This window comes from Podarcis tiliguerta (assembly GCF_965153285.1).
Source record: "Podarcis tiliguerta genome assembly, chromosome: 8".
In the NCBI taxonomy this organism is placed as follows: Eukaryota; Metazoa; Chordata; class Lepidosauria; order Squamata; family Lacertidae; genus Podarcis; species Podarcis tiliguerta.
Genome location: NC_139541.1, coordinates 15,239,754 through 15,260,682, shown reverse-complemented (window position 1 = coordinate 15,260,682; position 20,929 = coordinate 15,239,754). Strand labels below are relative to the sequence as shown.

Here is a 20,929-nt window from a genome sequence, read left to right as displayed (position 1 = left end):
ACCCTTGTTTCATTGCAGATCCGTCGGAGGCGCCTTGCCCGGCTCGCCGGCGGGCCATCTTCTCAGCCCACCACACCGCTCACGTCTCCGCAGAGGGAAAACCCTCCGGGGCCTCCTGCAGCAGCACCGCCTTCTGGAGCGCCCCATAACCTTGGGCTAAACATTCATAGCATGACCCCAGCTACCTCTCCCATTGGCGCATCAGGTAAGCCACAACTTAATAATCCTTTTCCTTGAAATAGCTGTTACTGGTTTCTATGTATATTACATTTCCCCCACCGCCAAAATGGCTACCAGGTTGTACATTAACATAAATTATTCTTATCAAGCCGTACAAATTTTTCAAATGTCCATCGTATAACAGTCCCAGAGACAAAAGTTGTTTTACCTGTTGCAGACAGGGAAGAATATAGTTCAAGTTGTGATGCTTAGGATAGCCATATCTGTAAACATGCTTCAGAGAGTTTCTTTTAAGACCTGTTTTCATTTGTATATTGAATAAAATGTCACCATCTTGCCATGAAAACTGTCCATTCCCAGTGTCACCGAGGTACTTTCTTGGTGACAGCAAATTATACCGTTTACTTTAAACTGTTAAGTCCAGGGATGGTCCTTGTAAGGCTTTCTAGGTTTGAGTTGCAGATAGCCGAGTGGCCACTAAAAAAATAGTGAATAAATCCTTATTCTTTATATTGGCATTTAGGCCTCCAAAGAGGGATGATAAACACAACTGGCAGTGAAAAATCCAGTTTAATAATTCTGATTTCCTTCCTGTTGGCAGCTGTGTTAGAAAAATTCCTGGTCATTATTTTCCTCCACGGCAGATGAATAAAATGAATGCTGGCTTCCTAGGAATTCAGATTTCTTTCTACAACTCCAGTATGGAGTAGTTTTTTCTGCATTGCTATGTTAATTAAAAACTGCAGAATGATAGATCAATAAGGAAACATGACACTTTCCTAATTTTTTCCTCTTAAATATTTTGTGGAAATACACATTCATTTGTTTTGATACCATGTTCTCTTCCATGCAAGCACTTTCGGCTGAAGGGAGCATCTTGTACAACCTTATTAGGTCCTGCCTTTTTTTGTGTGTTGGTTCCTCTCCTTGGAAGCAGTGGGGTGTGATCGTTTCAGCTGCTGGTTGTGGCTTAAAACAGTCCATATTGGGAAGTGGGATTATTTGCAAAATTCTCAGCAGGAATTTGTGATACTGGCCATGAGCAATGAGATCCATTCATGGACAAATCAGCAGAGTTTTGTGGCACCTTCAAGACAAATTTATTATGGCATAAGATGAGCCAAAGGCTTAGCTAGTCCAGCATCCTATTCTCACAATAGCTGAAAAGTTGCACATGTGATTCTCTGCAACTGGCATTCAGGCATACTGTCTCTGACAGTAGAGAGAGAGGACATAGTCATCACAGTTAGTAGTCTTTGATAGCCTTATCATCCATAAATGTGTCTGTTTCTTTAAAAGCAGGGGTTGGGAACCCTTTTTAGTCTGAGGGTCCCATATCCTTCTGGACATCCTTCCAGGAGCTGCTTATCAGTGGTGGACAAGATCAGGTTGACACATTCCTCTATCCTTACAAGCAAGAAACATTACCAGAGTTCAAGGACACATTTTCAGGGGGAAACGCTCAAGGAGTGTGTAAAGGAGGGCTAGTGGGGTGTGTGAACTGGAGAGAGTTCCAAGGGCCAGATAGAGGAGGCCTGGGGGCCACATTTGGCCCCCACCCCTCAGGTTCCCCATCCCTGTTTCAAAGCTACCTTAGTCAATGCTGTAGTTGCATCTTGTGTGTTACACAGAAGGTTTCGTGATGTATATTCCATTTCATTGGGTTAGAATATCTGAGTTACAGGTAACCTGTAAAATTTCATGCATCTAATGAACTGGATGCTAGTCAACAACAGCTTATTACAGTAAGCCCACAGCTTACACAGGGATTACATTTTGGGGATCGTTCCTAAAGCCAAAATCATGTCTAGTTGAAACACATTGGGAGCAATGGTGGGTGGAATTGCCAAAGTTATTTTCCCCGGACGCCAACCCCTTTTTGATTTTTTATTTGCCAATCGTGTAAAGCTGAATGTGCACAAGTTAAATGTGTGTAACTTGTGGGCTTACGGTATGCAATTGTAAATTGTTTGGTCTTTTAAGGTTCCTATTTTGATTTTGTTGCAACAGACTAATACGGCTACCCCTCTGGATGTTATTGCTGGATGGGCCCCTAAGTTGCTGCTGGCTACAACAGCTAGATAGAGGCTCCTTTTTCTGAGGCACTATGCTTCTGAATACCAGGTTTTTGGCCAGGGCTGAAAACTCTGTTCAGAACATAACCTATAATCTGTCTTAGAGGGTTTTGTGGAGATAAAATGTGGCGTTTGGGGGTTTAGGAGCCCTTGGAGTAAAAATGCAATAAATAGCCTATTGAAATGTGTAGCATAGACAACAACATTGATTTTAAATAAAGGATTAGTCATGTTCCTGCTATCATACAGGCCTTTCCCCTGCAGAGATCCCAGTCAGTCAGGGCAGATGCCACTGGGTGTCAGGGCTGTGTTTGCCCTCACTGCAACAGTCCTCAAGTGCAGCTGTTTACTTTCCCCTTATCTAGATGAATGGCAGCCATTCACTTAATGCTGAAGAAGGGCCATTGTTCATGCTTTGCATGTAAAAGGACCCAGGTTCAATCCCTGGCATCATCCTAGTAGGGTTGATAAATATCCCTACATGAAACCCTATAAACCCACAGCCACACAGTGCCAAACTCTCGTGTAATAGCCACTGAGCACCAAGCTGCCTCTTAATGTGCATAGCCCTATTCAAGGCCCTGTTCCTTCATTATGTGAGTGTATGATGGTAGTTGTGAACTAGCACTCATATATATCTCACTTTGTTTTTGTTGCTCTCCTTCCTTCCTCCTTAACCCTGACCCTGCTGTTTAGGTGAGAGACTAGTATGCCACTGTGATGCAATATTGCACATTGACCTCATGCTGAAGATGCAGTATAGCAATAAATATTTTTTCCTGTTTGAAGTGGCTCAAGTAAGACATGTATAGTCTCTCTTAGCTGTTTACTTCAATAAATCATTCTGGCCAGTTTGCTCCACTATTGGATTCAGTATTGTTTGTGCCTACCAAAGATAGGGCACAATTTTCATTTAAATTTGCTTTGGGTGTGCTGGGATAGATTATGGAGCGTATATTCTGTCCAGAGCAAATGACTATCAACACTTTATTTCTTGGCAGGCAGCGTGCAAAGTGGGAAAGGTAGTAATGATGGCTGCTTCATTTTCTTTGCTTTTTATTATTCATGGATATCTTAAATTGTACTAGTGGCTATCTTTTCTCATCAGTTTCTTCTTACTAGGTTTTTAAATAGGTTTGGTTTTCTTTTACTTGATGGAATGGTTCAGACAGAATGCTAAACCATGGTTTAGTGTTAGATTTGTGAGTCTTAGTAAACCATGGGCTTTCACTCTGTCTCTTTCTTTCTTTTGTATGCTAGGGGAGGCAATTGCAAGCTTTCTGAGATAACTGGTGTTCCCCACTTAGGAGTCTTCCTAGTTAGCGCAAACAAATCAAGACCATCAGCTTTGGTTTGCTTCCTTACTTGAGTTCCTTAAAAGCAGGAGCTAAATGTAATAAATAAAAACTAAGTCTGTTAGACTAATTTGCATTACAGGATGTTTTTTGCAATAATAAAATGGGAGTACTCTACTTATGCTGCTTGCAGCTCTTTGGAGGAAGGGCAGGGATGCAAATGGAATATTGTCACTGGTTCTGAGTGACAGTTCCTGTTCTTTCCCTTGTTGATCGCTACTAGTAAGTTCAAGCCAGCTGCAGTCTGCACAGGTAATGTTTGGCTGGTGGGTTGAGCTATGCTGCACTCCTATTGCCAGCAAATTAGGATGTCTGAAAGTAGTTTTGACTGTGTATGGCAGTGGTTTTCAACCAGTGTGCCATGGCACCCTGGGGTGTCTTGAATGATGGTCAGGGGTGTCACAGGCAACAATGGACTCTATCCCTCTTTCCTTCCCTCCCTCTTCTGATGCCCTCTCAAGATGGTGGCCTCACCTTCACCAGCTGCCAAAGGACTCCCAAGGATAGGGGAAAGGAGAGGAGGCTGAGGAAACACGCCACAAGGGAGGGTGTTTGAAAAGGTGTGAGGGGGTGCCAGCTCTAGAGATGACATAATTGGGCTTTGGAGGCTTGGAGCGCATTTCCTAACAGGGGAGCCGCAGAAAGAATGTAGTTGGTCACGGGAGCATTTGACTCAAAAAGGTTGAAAATCTCTAGTGCATGCAGTGGCGTAGCGTGGGTTGTCAGCACCCGGGGCAAGGCAAGTAATTTGCGCCCCCCCCCCGCTGCACTGTCCCTCCCCCAGATAGTCCCTCGCTCTTTCTCCGCACCGCACCACACGCCTGGCACTCTCCCCTCCACAGTGGGCAGCGACCCGGCGGCTTGGATTGGATTCGCACAGCCAGCACTGCAGTGAGAGAGAGAGAGTGAGCCAGGTAGGGGCAGAGAGCTGCGAGTGCGAGCGCCCCCCCCCGATGTTGCGCCCGGTGCGGCCGGCCCCCCCTGCACCCCCCACGCTACGCCACTGAGTGCATGGGATTACATTTCATGGGGAAAGTTTTTGTCTGGTACTCGAGGCTTGACAACCATATGTCAGCAGTGCTCTGATGGTGTTTCCTGCTTGGCAGGGGGTTGGACTCGATGGCCCTTGTGGTCTCTTCCAACTCTATGATTCTATGAGTAGGCAGTAATAATGTTCTACCCTCCCAGAAGCTGTGACTCAATGCGAGTCAAAGTTTTTGTCATGGCTGGGCCCACTCAGAGCAGTGACTCTACAGAGTTGCAGTAGGCAACCTTTGAACTCATTGCAAATTAATTTCATGAATTAATTTCCTACAACACATCACTCTGAAGTCTTTGGGGATTACTGGTGTTAGTGCATTGCTGATTATTTATGTTGCAGATATATAACATCTTTTAATTGACACTTTAGCATTTTCGTTGTATATAAGGAGCACTCTTACTAGCAAGCTCAGTCACCCTGTGCCAACAGAGTTGAAAAGGAGGGCCACTAGGAACTAGAAGTTGGTATTGGTGCGCTTGGTTCAATTCCAGGCCACTCAGAAATACAAAAGCAACCAAACGAGGCTGTCCCCCCCTCCCTCAAAAAAGCCAATACCTCAGCCCCAGTGAGGATTTATGCATATTCTGTTGTTCCCAGCAAGCAGATAATGTTGAGTGTCAGTTGGAAAAGAAAAAGCAAACAACTGGAAGAAGGAAGGAAAGCCTGAATTGGCTTGTCGGAGCAGCTTAATAGTGCCCTGGAGGGAAGGCACGGCTGGCTGGAATAGGATTACTCCTGGTATTGGGGGGGGGGGGGAAATGTGCTGCAGCATTTTTTTGCTGTGTGTGTGTAATATAAGTACCGTATTTTTTCGTCTATAAGATGCCCCCATGTATAAGACACCCCCTGTTTGGGGGGACTCCAGATTAAAAAAACACCCCTCAGCACTACCTATGTTTAAGGCAAGCCCCAATTTTAAACCTAATTTTTGGTTAAAAGACCCTAGTCTTATACACGGAAAAATACGGTATGTAATGTGTGTGTAATTTACAGTATGTGTATGTTCAGTTTTGGAAAGCTAAGAGCTAAATGGCACCTTAAACCTAGGTTATGGGCGCAACAACAGAATGTCTAGGTGTGCTTTTTTCCAAACAAGAATACAAAGCTGAAAATGAATGAACGACGGCTAAAATCATATGTTCATTTTCGCATGGTCTAGTCCTCCTCTGAAGACTGCAAAAAACAAAGCCATGCTTCCCCTGCCTGCCCCCCTAATATTCTTAAGAGGGTCTCTTCTTCAGTCTTCAGAGAGTGAGTGGAAGTGGGGAGGCAGAAAAAGACCCTCCTTTCTTTCCACTCTGCAGTTTTAATCTGAAATCTTAGGCACAGTACTGTGCCCAGAGCTCAGAAACTGCTCATGCTAATGAAATTCCCTGTTGCAAAACCCACCTAGATCAATGGGAGTTTCGAACACTGTGTGTGTTTAGTTCAAGAATGTGTTGTAGGAACAAAATGACATATAGTTTTTTCCCCCCTGGTGTCCTTTCCCTGCAGGTGTAGCCCACCGCAGCCAGAGCAGCGAAGGTGTGAGTTCGCTCAGTAGCTCCCCATCAAACAGCCTCGAAACACAATCTCAGTCCCTCTCCCGGTCGCAGAGCATGGATATCGATAGCGTCTCCTGTGAGAAAAGGTAAAAAAGTTTCCATCTGCCCTCTTCATTTGAGGCTGTCTCATTGTGGGTTGCCCCAGATGATTGTTGCTCATACAGATGCTAGTTTTTTATGCCCTGCTCAGCAGTTTCTAACATGAGCTTGTAAATAGCTGCTCGCCTGGTTCCTGGTGGTGAGATAGAATTGTCTCTGGGGTACTTGGCAGGGTATCTTTTATCAAAGTAATTGGATCTTTTTAATTGATAGTTTTTATTGAAATTCCCACAAAGAAGCAGAAAACAATACAGTCGAACAATACAAAATAAACCATAATGAATCAAAATAATATGAACTATGTGCATGTTTAAGGGGCAGGAGAGGTGAAATGGGGGGAGAGGGGGCAGCTGGTGGTCCAGGTCAGCCCAGCACTCAGTGCTTCCCATCTATCTTGTGTTTGTGGAATATCATTTGCTCATAAATCTCCAGTTGAGTCATATCTTATGCTCAAAGAGGTGATGGTTCTTTAACTTTAATCCAGAAAAAGTGGCATATATGTAGTCTAGCTGGAAAACCTTATTTATTGCATGCATACACTCCCCCCCCCAACACACACACACACATTCATGTAAGGAGCTAATCTGAGTTATCTTCTGCTTAAGCCTTTGCTGGCAACTAGTTTTTTTCTGTGGGCATCTTAAACAGTTGGGGGGGGGGTTTTGATGGGCTAAGGTCACCTCTCTAACCCAAAATGTCTTGCTGGCAAATACAGTGGATAGAACTGCCTCTTTTAAGCTCCCACCTAGAGGGATAGGATGCTATTTTGGTAATGGGGTCAAATTTACCATTTAAAAACACACACACACACAACCACATATTAGGGAATCGATTGTGGGAACTGAAATTCAAAAGGAAAGGGTAAAAAAATAGATACCGACCATGTAATAAAAGCTTTCAATATTAACAACCCAATCAGAGTGGCTGATAAGATATCTGAATAATAAATAATGAAATAGCATGCAGCATTGATTGCTCAAAACGTGTTTGTGAGGGTGATGTGTAAAGCAGTTACAGTTGCCTAGATGTTTTAGGAAGAAAAAAGGCAGTGAAGAAAGACGTGAAAAGGAAGAGGGGAGCTTTTGGTTGGGGTCATGCTCTTTGCCCCTGTGGTCTGAGCATGAGTCCTGAGATAAGAGGCAAGCGTGGCCCTCACCTGTTTGGTTTTCATGACTGCAGCTCCTTCCTTGGTAGGTTAGTTAAAGGGACTGGGTAGAAACCCCTCAATCAGGTGAACATTTGCTGGGTGCAAAGGATGCTGGGTGTAACTGTTACATATATTCTGTGGTTGGAGATGCATGCAGAAGGACCAAGGTTCAATCCCTGGCATCTCCAGGTAGGGCCAGGAATGTCCCCAGCCTTAAATTCTGGAGAGCTGCTGCCGGTCAGTGTAGTCAATAGTGAGCTAGATAGGCCAAATAATGAGCTAGGTGGTCTATGCTCAGATGTTGTTTGGAGCTTTTCCTTTTTAGTTTTAGAAGATTGTTTATTGATTATTTGTAGCATACACACTAAAGCTTAATACAAAAAAGGACATGAGAAAAATTAATAGAATTAATTAAAAAACCAAACAACAATTTCCAGTGGCGAGAATGATGCCAGTTACAGATGGAGACTTCATGAGTTGGCAAGGTATTTAATCCATGAAAGCTTCTTCTGTATTAAATATTTAATTAGTCTTCGAAGCACTAGGGGTCTTTTTGTGGTTTCCCCACAATCTTACAGTTAAATTTCAGCCATTAAAATGCTCAATTCTTCTGTCTTTATTTTTTTAAAAGAATTTATCCATTCTGAAATTATTTAATTAACAACCAAATATAACATCGAAAAGGAAACACACACACACATTCATGAAATGGGAAGCTGGATTTTTCATTCCTTCACAGAAATTAAAGACCCTTCAAAGGGTTGTCCCTCTCTTGGTTTCTAGATTCTAATCCTCCTCTAGCAACCATGTTTTAAATTTGGCACATACTTCTCAGAAGATTACAGTGAACCAGAAGCTGCTATTCTCCTTTTCCAGAACTCACTATATTGTTTAATGGGAATATGTTTTTTTCAGTTCATTTATGATAGTTAATATATTAAATTCATGCACGTATTTCTGCTCCCCAAGACTTATGCCCAATTTAAACAATGAGTCAGTAACACACAGATTTCAGTATTCACCAAATATGGCCAGTTTTGCCAGGCACCCTTGCTGTTAACTCTTGAAGACATGCCAACAGACCTATGCCGTTTAAATCTCCCTACCGGTTTTTTTAATGTTCACCGTGTATTGTTTTTATGTTCTCTTTTATTTGTATATCCACAGGATATGGTGGTATATGAAATACTTATATAAATAAAAGTATAAAGAAAGAGATCTGGAGGGTGGCAGTGTGAGAATGGACCTTTTTAATGGCGGCATTTCCTGGGAGACACTTGCCTGGTGTGATCATTGCTTACCTTTAGGTGCTAGGCAAAAGCATCCTTTAGCTGCAGGCCTTTGACTTTTGATTATCTGTAGCCTCCTTCACTGGGTAGGATGCTATAGTTCTGTCTTCTAAAGATATGAATGAGTTTTAGCTTTGGGCTGGTTTTAATATTGGGCTGGTTTTAATGTATGTGTTGTTGTTTTTTGCTGTAAGATGCTTTGAGTTGCTTCTGTAAAAAAAATGGCAAATAAATTGCATTAATAATAATGCTAATAATAAAAATAAGCCTGCAGAAACTGCATGCAGCCTCACCACCATCCATATGCCCATATGTTCTGTGCAGGCACCAACTTAAGAACAGAGGGGTTTCTTCCCCCACCCCTTTTAGTTCCTAATGGGCTGCTCTGTAGAGCTCCTTTCAGGTTGAGTCACAAGTTTTCCGCCTCTCTTTGGAGAGCAAAACACAGTATGAACAATAGGTTGTGGGCCAGGGCTGTTGACTAGTGGCTGTTAATGGCAACATTTGTCAATGGATCCAGTTATTCTTGTGTATGTCAGTCTTTTCCCTCCTTGAGCTGCCTTCACGTTCTGCAGCCATCCTGTTTTTCGGTCAGCAACTTTCATTGAAAATGCCTGGAAGAATTAATGGGTTCTTTGTTCTACTTGACAGTATGTCCCAGGTGGATGTAGATTCAGGAATTGAAAACATGGAAGTTGATGAGAATGACCGAAGAGAGAAAAGGAGCCTTACCGATAAGGTAGGTAAGCTCTACTGGATGGAGTTGGGAAGCTTGGAGACACTTGACTGTTGCCCTTTATGGGGCAATGTGCACACGGGTTTAAAAATGAATGCTCATTCGTTTATTTTTATTCATTTGGGTTTCTTGCTCACTCTTACTTCCAAGGCCTCTGGGCGGTTAAAAGTTAGGAGCGTGCTATCAAAATGCTCCTTGTGGGACGCGGGTGGCGCTGTGGGTAAAAGCCTCAGTGCCTAGGGCTTGCCGATCAAAAGGTCGGCGGTTCGAATCCCCGCGGCGGGGTGCGCTCCTGTCGCTCGGTCCCAGCGCCTGCCAACCTAGCAGTTTGAAAGCACTCCCGGGTGCAAGTAGATAAATAGGGACCGCTTACTAGCGGGAAGGTAAACAGCGTTTCCGTCTGTGGCTCTGGCTCGCCAGAGCAGCGATGTCACGCTGGCCACGTGACCCGGAAGTGTCTCCAGACAGCGCTGGCCCCCGGCCTCTTGAGTGAGATGGGCGCACAACCCTAGAGTCTGTCAAGACTGGCCCGTACTGGCAGGGGTACCTTTACCTTTTTATCAAAATGCTATGGGCTCAGTTTCAGACAACAAACCACCTATGCTTGTTATCAGTCTTGTTTCATGTGCTGCCTCTAGTGGATGAGTTGCAGCTGGGTGGGATCTGGGGTGAGGCCTTCTTGGTTGTGGCGATGCTGTTGTGAAACTCTCCCCCAAGAGAAGCTCAGTTGGCTCCCTCACTGCCTGTAGGTGGATAGCTGAAGCTTAACTTATTTGACCTGCGTTGAGTTTTTGCTTGCTTCAATGGTTTTGGGGGTTTTGCCCGTTTGTTATCCACCCCTTTATTTCCGAAGTTCAGAGGTGAGTGCCGATCCTTGTGTAGCCTAACAGCACCACCCATGTTCAAGAGGCTTGGAAGAACCCCCAGGTTTGCAGAAATTTAAAATAAAATAAAATGGGGGGGGGGGGAGAGATCATGAGGGGATCCCAAAAGCAGCCCAATGTGGGCTGAGCATCCTCACTTTGCCTGGAATGCAGAATTATTGTTGGGGGGGGGGGGAGAATAGAAAAATAGGTGGACAGGGATGGTGTATCTTGAAAGAAGACATGGGTAGTTTGGTTTGCATTCTGAACAGGGGCCCTCCATGTTCCCACATTTTGTTGCCGATTCCTCTTGTTTTTAGCCTTCCTTCATTGCATAATTTCAATATTGTAAGCAGCCTTGTGGGGAGCCCTTTGCGGCCTGGGAGGTGGGTTTCAAATACAGTGGTGCCCCGCAAGACGAATGCCTCGCAAGACGGAAAACCCGCTAGACGAAAGGGTTTTCCGTTTTGGAGGTGCTTCGCAAAACGAATTTCCTATGGGCTTGCTTCGCAAGACGAAAATGTCTTGCGAGTTCCTGTGATTTTTTTCCGCTCCCCACCCCCTTTTTCTAAGGCACTAAGCTGCTAATAGCCTTTTAGCAGCTAATCCGCTAATCCCTTAACCCTTTAATAGCCGCTAATAGCGCTAATCCGCTAATGGGGTTGCTTCGCAAGACGAAAAAACCGCTAGACGAAGAGACTCACGGAACGGATTCTTTTCGTCTTGCGAGGCACCACTGTACAAATGAAACCATCTTTGAGAGATTGGGAATGTGCTGCAGGGCACAACCCTCTCTCTCACTTGCAAATTCCACCCTTCCATGACTTGCTGTCACTGTTAGTGAGCATTATGTCTGCATCAGGGTGGAACGTAGCACAGCAGACCAGAATGAGGTTGCTAACCCTTAGCTTATATGATCATGAATACCTGCCCTTTCGTGGCTTTTCAAAACGAGTACCCGAATCTTTTCCTCTTTCCCCCCCTCCCCATGATAAAGGAGCCCCCATCAGGATCAGAGATATCGGAAGAGCAAGCCTTACAGCTGGTCTGCAAGATTTTCCGGGTCTCCTGGAAGGACAGAGACAGAGACGTCATCTTCCTAACTTCGCTTTCTGAGCAGTTTAAACAGAACCCAAAGGAAGGTAAGGAACCTGAGGTCTAATCCCAAGTGTTTGTTGATGATGCTGAATTCAGAAGCCGGGCTGCTTACCATTCATCTAATTGAATGCTGTATTCTATCTTGGCCAGCCGTAGCCAAGATAGCTGGTCTCAGGTAGAAGCATTTCTCAAACAGCTACAGAGATTTTTCAGTTTTATTTTAATTAAAATGCTTACTCAAAATTTTATCTTGTTTATTCTTAAATATCTCGAGTCAAAATACACGTATGAACCAAAAACAGTGGAAACAAAAGACAAGGAAAAGAGATTTTTTGGGGGGTTGGGGGTTGGAATTGTCAAATAAATGCAAACTGGAGCAGATTTATTTGGATTTATATCTACCCTTCCTCCCCCAGGAGCTCAGGATGGCAAACAGATCCACAATTTTAAAAACACAAAGCAAGCAAAAACATTCTAAAACAGATTAAAATGTTCTAAAAACAAATGTTAACTATAACATCTAAAATCATTTAAAAATATATTAAAAGCAGTTACAATTGAAAGCATCCAATGACCTTAAGTTTGCCAGGAGCAGTATTCTTCAACCACCAAATGCCTGGGCAAATAGGAATGTTTTCAAATTCCTCCTGAAAGTTAATAATGATAGAGGCATTGTACATCACTAGAGAGGGCATCCCACAAGCAGGGAACCACCACTGAAAATGCCTTGTTACAGGTTAGCACCAACTGGACAGAAGCTGGGGGTCTTTTACATACCACTGAACTACGGATCCACCCCAAATGAGAGTGGTCCCCCCCCCACTCCTCTCTGCCTTTCTGTTGTGGACACAGCATAAGACAGCCCTCTCCAACCTGATGTTGTTGTACTACAACTCCTGTCAGCCCCAGCCCGCATGGCTGGATGTCAAGGGTGATTGGAGCTGTAGTTCCACACATTAAGACTCGAGAAGCCTGGTATAAAGTCAGCAGATCACAGCTCAGGCCATTGGGCCTTCCAGCCTGGTGTTCTGTTCTCTTACGGACTCATGTTCTCAGGCAAAGGTCTTTGCAACCTACCTAAGATTGTTGCGCAGGAGGTTCTGGGACTGAGTTTCTGCTTACAAAGCTTTGTGTTCTGCTGCTGAGCTAAAGCCCCCTTCCCACGTGTCCCATCATGCTTAAACAAAGGTTGGTGATTAATACAGTTGCTTGTTCATGGGAGATGGCTGGTGGCATGGGCTAGCGAGTTCCCATCTAGCTGCTGCGTTGGATTTCCTTCAGTGGGTACAGAGCTCCAAATTGCATTTGTCATGACCAGATGGTCTCTGAGCTGGCACCAAAGAGTGTGTGTAGGGAGGGGAAGGACTCTTATTTGGTGGGTGGCTCAGCTCCCACCGTGTTCACGACTTGAAGATGGAAAGCATTCAGTCTGTTTTGTTGGCAAGCAAGGACGTTAGACTTGCCAATACTTTCAGATTCCTCTACAGCGGGTGATACGGTAGCTGATATGGAAGGTGTGGCTGATATTGGCGCTCATAATGCTGAAAAGCTTTTGTTGTCAAGAAGGATGCTGGGTTGACAGGCCATTGGCCTGATTCAGCAGGCTCATCTTAATTCCTTGCTTCCCTTCAAGTTGTATGGGGTGTTTGTCAAAAGGCAGGTGCTCAGAGTACATCTCTTGAAATTAATGTGTATGCATTTCAGTTGATCTGCTCTGAGCAGGACTTGGTGGGATACAGCCCCTGCTGAGTCCATGTGCTATATTTTCTCAAGACTATCTGGCGTTGTCAACCTCATAATCTTCAGATCTTTCCCTTAAACTCTGTTTTGCTTCTGAGGTGCTTACAGTGGAGAACGTTCATGTCATTCTCTCTGTCTCTCCTCAAAAGTGTTCTCGGACTTCAAAGACTTGATTGGCCAGATCCTGATGGAAGTTCTGATGATGTCGACCCAGTCGAAGGAGGAAAACCCCTTTGCCAGTTTGACAGCCACCTCGCAGCCCATTGCAGCAGCTGCTCGGTCGCCTGATAGAAATCTGGTTCTGAACACTGGTTCCAATCCAGGAACGAGCCCCATTTTCTGTAACGTGGGCTCGTTTGGCTCCAGCTCCTTGTCGAGGTAAGTTATAGCTGCATAACTAGCTGGGTTCCATGTTAGTGAGTTTGCGAGGGCAGAGCAGAGGGGTTAGGTGTGCAAAATGGTTCTTTCCAAGTTCTGCAGTGCAAAGCAAGGTGTGATGGATACCCGGAGGGTGGGGGGAAAGTATTTGTTTGAAGCGTAGCCATAGGAAACCTGGCCACTTCTTGTATGATAACTGTCCGCTGAGCAGAACCTCTCTGTCATTTCTTTTCTCCCCCTGTCATTCGACTTTTTTGAGCACTAATGAGAGCTAGAAACTTGTGGGAGCTCTTTCTGTTAAACAAAGGCAGAGATTACTGGGATGCCAGAATGTGTGTGCTCCCGTGGGGAAATTAACCTGCAAATGGCAGCTACCTCTTAACTTGAACATGCATTTACCGTATATATTCGAGTACAAGCCAACATTTTCAGCACATCTTTTATGCTGAAAAAGCCCCCCTCGGCTTATACTCTAGTGAGGAGGGGCGGCGGCGGGACGAGTGGCCCGAAAGGAGCTCTTTCTCACTGCTGGTCCCGCCGCCGCCCGCCTCTCACAAGGGCAGGCACAGGAGCCACGGTTGGGAGATGCACTGCGCTGCACTGTGCCTCCCACAAGCACGGCTCCTATGCCTGCTCTTGCGAGTAGCAGAGGCAGCGGTGGAGGGATGACTGGCCCGAAAGGAGCCCTTTTGGGTTGCTCTTTCCTCCTTCTCCACCTTTGCTGCTGTCGGCGGCGGAGGAGAAGGAACGAGCAGCCTGACAGCAGCCCTTTCGGGCTGCTTGTTCTTTCTCTGCTGCTGCCTCCACCACCAGGTTTGTGGTGCGGTGAACCGACTTATACTCAAGTCAATGAGTTTTCCCAGTTTTTTGTGGTAAAATTAGGTGTCTCGGCTTATATTCGGGTCAGCTTATACTCAAGTATATACGGTAGTTTTCAGATTTATATATGGATGACTCTTTATAGCAGAGTTGCAGAAGCTTTGTCCTTCTAGATGCTGCTGGACTACAACTCCCATCATTCCTGGCTGTTGGGAGTTGGAGCCCCAACAGTAACGGGGTTAGACACCCCTACTCTATAGGCCAAAGTAAGGCATCAGCCCCTGTGGTGAGAAAAGTACAATACGGTCACTTATTACACTGGGGTTTGGTACACATTCCTAAACCCTTGGAACCACCCCATAGTTAGCAGGTGCGGGGGAGCGCATGTCTAGCACTCCCAAAGCTGGCTGCCCCCCCCCCCCCCAAATCTATGGCACAGTGCTGAAAAGCTCTTTATGCGCCAGGAAACCCTAAGGTTTAAAATTCTCTGCCTTGCTGGTATTTAACTTTTGCAATTTCAGCACGTGTGCCTTCAACTCATATAGTGGAAATCACACAAGTTAAATGGGTATAAAATGGGATCCTACTGGAAGGGGAAATGTTGAGCTGCCTTGCCTGTTTCTGTATCTTATTACCTTCCCTTTTTGCTGTGTTCTAAGCTCCCAATTTATCTCTCTTTTCTTTCTTTCTTTCCTTCCTTTCTTCCTCCTCCTCCTCCTCCCTCTTTTCGTTGACTTTAGTCTCTATGGAACCAGCCCAGCTCCTCTTTTCAGCCTCTCAAGCCGCGCACCTTTAGCCGGTTCCTTCCTGGCCTCTTCTGCCAGCCCGGTTGCCCCCACCCCTCCCATTTCTGCTAGCCCTCATGTCGTGCCAGCAGGCCCGCTGGTAGTCCAACCCCCATCCCCGAGGTACCGCCCATACATGGTGGCTCATCCTTGGGCCTTCCCAGCTCCTCCCGCTCCACCTTCGGCAAGCACCTCCGTCCTCTCCCGCTCTCCAACTCCTCCTGTTATAAGCGCCAGTCCTCCAGCTACGCGGGCTGGTTTGCCCAGGCTTAGGCCCGTAGCTATGGCCCTGCCTCTGTTCCCTGCTTCGCCCGGGCCCCTTGGCAGACATTCTTCTTTCCTGAGCAGGACACCGTCTAGGTATTGAGTTTGCATTTTAATGTGTGCTGTGCAGAGTTGGTGTGACTTGATGCACTTCAGAAGAACTCAGCTAACAACATAATAAGCTTTTTTTGGTTCCTAATTGTGCTTGAGGCAAGCTAATACACTGACTGTAAGTGGCACCTGTTGAACCACAAAGCTTTTGGCATAGGGTGTGTGAAGTTCACAGCTTCTTACAGGGGAGAGAAGGTGAACAAATAGTGACGTGCTTGATTCCCCCGAAATTTGGGGATAACGTGCCCACCTTTGCTTGATAACTTGTTTTGAGAAAAGAGTGCTTTCCCTACCTTGATCTCCTTGTCTAGATGGATCTTTCCTGTTGACTTCTACATGCTTGCTTTCAGAATGTATAAGCCGTGTAATGTAAAAATAATCAGGCAGCAAACAAGAGTACATACAAGGTAAAGACCAGCAACGGAACGAGAAAGCATAAAGCAAATTATTCAGTGTAGATCATTTCAGCAGCAGACTGAAAGTGCCAATTCAACCTGAGTAATAGGAAGATAGGTTTTCAACAGGTTAGACACAGATAAAAGTGTCTAAAACAGAGGAAAGCAGGTGCCTGCCCTAATTGCCAGAATTCTGTAGCGTTAGTGCAACCACGCTGAAGGACCTGTTACCTACGGATCCTTTCCCATATGACCCACAGGAACTCATCAGCTGAGCTCAGGAACCAGGTGGCACAAGGCACGGCAGAAAATCATCAGGTCCTGCGTTGCTTAGAGGATTATAAACTAAAAGTAATACCTTAAACTTGGCCCAGTACCATATAGACAGGCAATGCAATAATTTAAACAGTATGGTCGCATGTTGATGGCACGTTGCCCCATAGACCTTTTAGGTCTGCCATTCTTTGTATCTATGGCAGTTATCTTTATTTCTCTTACCTTGATGCTTTAACGGTCTGTTGCAACCAATCTTGTGTCAGTTTTATGTGTGCTCGATGAAGAGCTTTAAAAATAAAAGTCACATTGGGTGCAGGAGGGACCTGGCTGCTGTAAGGGATGGACTTGAGACTGTGATTAAGCATCTAAGCCATGGTGACTATGCTCGGCCCCCACAGTTGGAGGAAGCAGTGCTTCTGAATACTAGTTCCTGGAAACTGCAGGAGGGGAGAGTGTTGTTGTTCTCAGGCCCTGCTTGCTGATTTCCCACTGAGGCATCTGCTTGGCCACTGTGAGAACAGGGTGCTGGACTGGATGGGCCTTTGGCCTGACCCAGAAGGGTCTTATTAGGTTCTTATCCATCTGAGGCAGTTGGGGGTGCTTAAATGGTGAGAAGAGGACAGTTTAGGGATGGAGAGGGATCTGGGTGCCGTCAATATAATGATGGTGCTACAAGGCATAGGGTTGCGTCCAGTGTTAAAGTTTGGGTAAAAATGGATACAACTCATGGGATTTCATAAGGGGACCCCAGGACACTATGTGTGTGTATGCATGAAAACTAAAGGGCGGTTGCTTGAACTGTGTTCTGGTGCAAGGCAGAATATCATCTAGATGCCACCATGCCATAAAATCCTTCTCTACCTGCTTACTTTGATGAAGAGATCCCCTGTGTTGAAATTAGTTCATGCATTGTAGCAAGTAGACTTACTGTGTTGCGAGTTTTCTAGCCTGTTCTCATTGACAGCTATGATTGTTTTAACGCCTGCTGCACTACTTGTCAGGTTTGCTTTCACACTCCCTTAATAGCAGGTATGGGGAACTTCTGTGCCCCTCACTGAACTGCAGCTCCCATCAGCGCCCAGCCAGCATGTAGTTGAGCAGCACCTGCAGGTCACCTGCTTCAATGGCTCCATCTGAAAGGGATCTGCTCGATGACCAGCAGATAGCAGGAGGGCATTGATTTTGTTTATGGGGTTGTGTTGCCCAGTTAGAACCGGTATGTTTAGGGGAGAGACCATAACTGGGCTGATGATAGCTGCTGCATTCCAGTGCATCTGCAAGTCCCCATGCTGGTTGAGGCCAAGCTAAATGGACCGGGGAGCTGGTGTAAGGCAGTGCCATAGATAGTCATGAGGAAGACCCAAACCACCCTAGTCTGCAGGGCATGATTTGCATAAGGAGAGGGTCCTTTGCATGCAAGAACCTCTGCCCGAGATGCTGGAGTTCCTATTCCTATTGGAATAAGTGGTAGTGGGGACTGTGGCCTAGTTGTATGGCCATGTACAAAAGTCAGCCAGAGAACTGAAGGGCTTCCATTTGTGATTTGCTATCTTAATTCTTCTCAAAAGACTCTTCTTTATAAAACCTAGCCCTTCTCTTACTTGGGGAGAAAGCAGATACTGCTTTGCTTTCATTGACCTGAATACTTTTTGGGGTTGCATCTGTAGAGTAGACCCAGTAAAGTTCATTGGCACGACTAACTTAGGTCTGTTCATTTCAGTGTGTGTCTACTATGAGTAGGACTTAGTTGCACCCATCACCTTTTGCTTGTAGTAGCATTGCCGTGGCTTCTGCATGCTTGCATGCTTGCGGTGAATATTATGTTGGTAGAACAAGTTACTCTTTATATTTCCCTCCTTTCTTTTTTGGCCTTCCTTTCACCCTTCTCTCTTCTCTCTTTCATATTCACTGGTCCATATTTGCTTTTGTTATGAATAGTATGTACGACAACCCTTTCTCCCTCCTCCTTGCCGTTTCTGATGTTTCTGGGGACAGTTCTGATGAAGAAAATGAGGACGAGGATGAGGATGATTTTTCTTGTGTCCAATTTGGGTCCAGGTATTCCAGAAAGTGTGCAACCTAACCAATGCTTGGGTGCTTAAAACTAACATGTGTTTACCTTTACTTTTCTGCCTACCATATCATAACACCCTCTCCCCAGAAAAATACAACTGCATCTAATTCCATTCCCATAATAACACTTCTTGTGAATGGTTTTGCTCACGTTTTAACAATCCCCATTAAACATGTTTTCTCCCCTCCAAGCCTCTGATGCCAGGAGGAAGGGCTATCCAAGATTGCCTTGTAGTGAGGAGGCTGGGAAGAGCAATGTTTGAAACAGGCTCCTTAACCTCTGCTTTCCAGCCAGGTGTATTAAGAGATTATAATTTCTATTCTTGGAACCTTTTTGTTCCAGGGTGCTTAGATCTCCCAACAGTAACTACTGAAATGTTCAGTAGAGCCAGGACAGGAGAGTTTAAATCTGTTGTGGGGTTCCTCCAACCTCTGGACTTAATCCTCCTTATGTCCTTATGGGCCAAACCATGCCCATTCTGTCCATCACATGATATCACAAGGCAGGGCAGATTGAACGGGTTCCTAGCTTGAGATGATGCCCAATTTAAGACACAGCTGCAAGGGAGCGCCTTGAATTCTGCGCATTGTGGATTTGGCGCCTTGCCTTGTCATGCTGCTTTTGACAGGAATCAGATAACACTTGGGAGGTCCCAATTGCTCTCGAGTGTGTCTAGCCACTTCTGAAATCAGTGCAACAGTGGAAAGCACCAAATTCAAAAGGGATAGCTGTTGCCTCCTTAAAAGGTACCCTGCCCGTACGGGCCAGTCGTGTCCGACTCTAGGGTTGTGCGCCCATCTCACTTAAGAGGCCGGGGGCCAGCGCTGTCCGGAGACACTTCCGGGTCACGTGGCCAGCGTGACGAAGCTGCTCTGGCGAGCCAGCACCAGCGCAGCACACGGAAACGCCATTTTCCTTCCCGCTATAAAGCGGTACCTATTTATCTACTTGCACTTAGGGGTACTTCCGAACTGCTAGGTGGGCAGGAGCTGGGACCGAAAGACAGGAGCTCACCCCGCCGTGGGGATTCGAACCACCAACCATGCGATCGGCAAGTCCTAGGCACTGAGGTTTTACCCACAGCGCCACCCGCGTCCCGTTGCCTCCTTGGGTACAGAAATATATTATTTCCTCCCACAGCCCCATATAGAAGATGCTGTTCATTTGCATGCTGTGATTCCTGCATTGCAAGGGGCTGGACTAGATGGCCCTTGGGGTCTTCAGACAGGAGACTGCAAACTCTTGGCAAACTAAGGGGTTGTGACCAACCAAAACCTATCCACATCAGACCCTCTGAAATTAGCTTAATTGAGTCTGCTCTGAGTTGGAATAGCATTAGATACATAGGCAGGAGTTCATTTCCCTCCGGCGAGACTGTGAAACCAGCATGTTGTAGTGCTGGGCTAAGACCTGGGAAATCAGGGTTTGAATCCCCACTCAGCCAGGAAACCCACTGGGTGACCTTGGGCCAATCACTATCTCAGCCTAACCTACCTGTGATGATAAATTGGAGAGCTGGGAGAGGTGTGTCCTCCAGCTCAATCTCCTTTGAGAAAAGGTGGAAAGTAACAATCCTCTTCCTCCCCACCTTACACACACCATAACCATTTGTGCAGGAGGGCTGCTACCTCTCCACTGTACTTTAAGGGCTCTTAGGTCCCTGCTAGTGGAAGCATGTTCATTGATAATCTGCTAGCATCGTGGGGATGTATCCCTGGTGCCCCCCCTCCTAGTTGGTTGGGGTGGGGAATCAGGGAAGCCCTCAGAACGGTGTGCAGGGGGAGCAGATTGTTTCATTGGGCAAGCAGAAGCAGAACATTGGTAGTGGTGCAATGCTGGATTCCTTCCAGTGCTCCGTACCCATGTGACCTGGCCTTGGTGGCTATATAGGAACCCTAAAGTACTTCAAGAGGGTCAGTTGAACTGGAGTTGCTCAGTGTAGACGTGGAAGTGAATCCTGTGCTGATGAGGCGCCTCCAGCAAGAACTGTGGGTCAGAGTACGGAGCATCATGCTGTTTCTGTTTTTAATTTGGAATAATTCTTAGTAGATTTTTAAGGATAAGTAATACATAAGCAGAGGAAGTTGAATAAAGCAATTTCGTTACACCAAGCATACACAGGGACGTGGGTGGCGCTGTGATCTAAACCACAGAGCCTAGGGCTTGCTGATCAGAAGGTTGGCGGTTCGAATCCCCGCGACGGGTGAGCTCCCGCTGCCCAGTCCCTGCTCCTGCCAACCTAGCAGTTTGAAAGCACGTCAAAGTGCAAGTTGATAAATTGGTACTGCTCTGGCGGGAAGGTAAACGGCGTTTCGGTGTGCTTCTCTGGTTTGCCAGAAGTGTCTTAGTCATCCTGGCCACATGACCCGGAAGCTCTCTGTGGACAAACGCCAGCTCCCTCGGTCAGTAATGCGAGATGAGCGCCACAATCCCAGAGTCGTCTGCGACTGGACTTAATGGCCAGGGGTTCCTTTACCTTTTAAGCATACACAGAACCATTATAATAAATGAACTGACCAATTGAACAAAACCAAATCTCTCCCCAACCAAAAAACCCCCAAAACAAAACCCAACAGACCAAGTGTTATGTGAATGCCCCTTAGCAGGCAAACGTGGTAAATACCAATTTATATGTGAATCATAACACATACCAGAATAT

General features: G+C 45.8%; 1 protein-coding gene across 11 annotated transcripts in view; it reads left to right on the top strand.

The window, feature by feature from the left end:
- Nucleotides 1-20,929, top strand: part of UBE4B (ubiquitination factor E4B) — a 70,799-nt gene that overhangs the window by 19,422 nt on the left and 30,448 nt on the right. For 5 of the 11 annotated variants that reach the window (XM_083453733.1, XM_083453732.1, XM_083453731.1 and 2 more), the window contains 7 exons: nt 19-205; nt 6,147-6,282; nt 9,383-9,470; nt 11,328-11,472; nt 13,318-13,546; nt 15,106-15,510; nt 18,135-18,254. In XM_083453733.1, the coding sequence (XP_083309859.1) occupies nt 19-205; nt 6,147-6,282; nt 9,383-9,470; nt 11,328-11,472; nt 13,318-13,546; nt 15,106-15,510; nt 18,135-18,254 (1,310 nt within the window). Of the gene's footprint in view, nt 1-18; nt 206-3,068; nt 3,278-6,146; nt 6,283-9,382; nt 9,471-11,327; nt 11,473-13,317; nt 13,547-15,105; nt 15,511-18,134; nt 18,255-20,929 lie in introns of those variants that run through there. The other 6 variants (XM_083453729.1, XM_083453738.1, XM_083453737.1 and 3 more) reach the window with 2 other exon arrangements.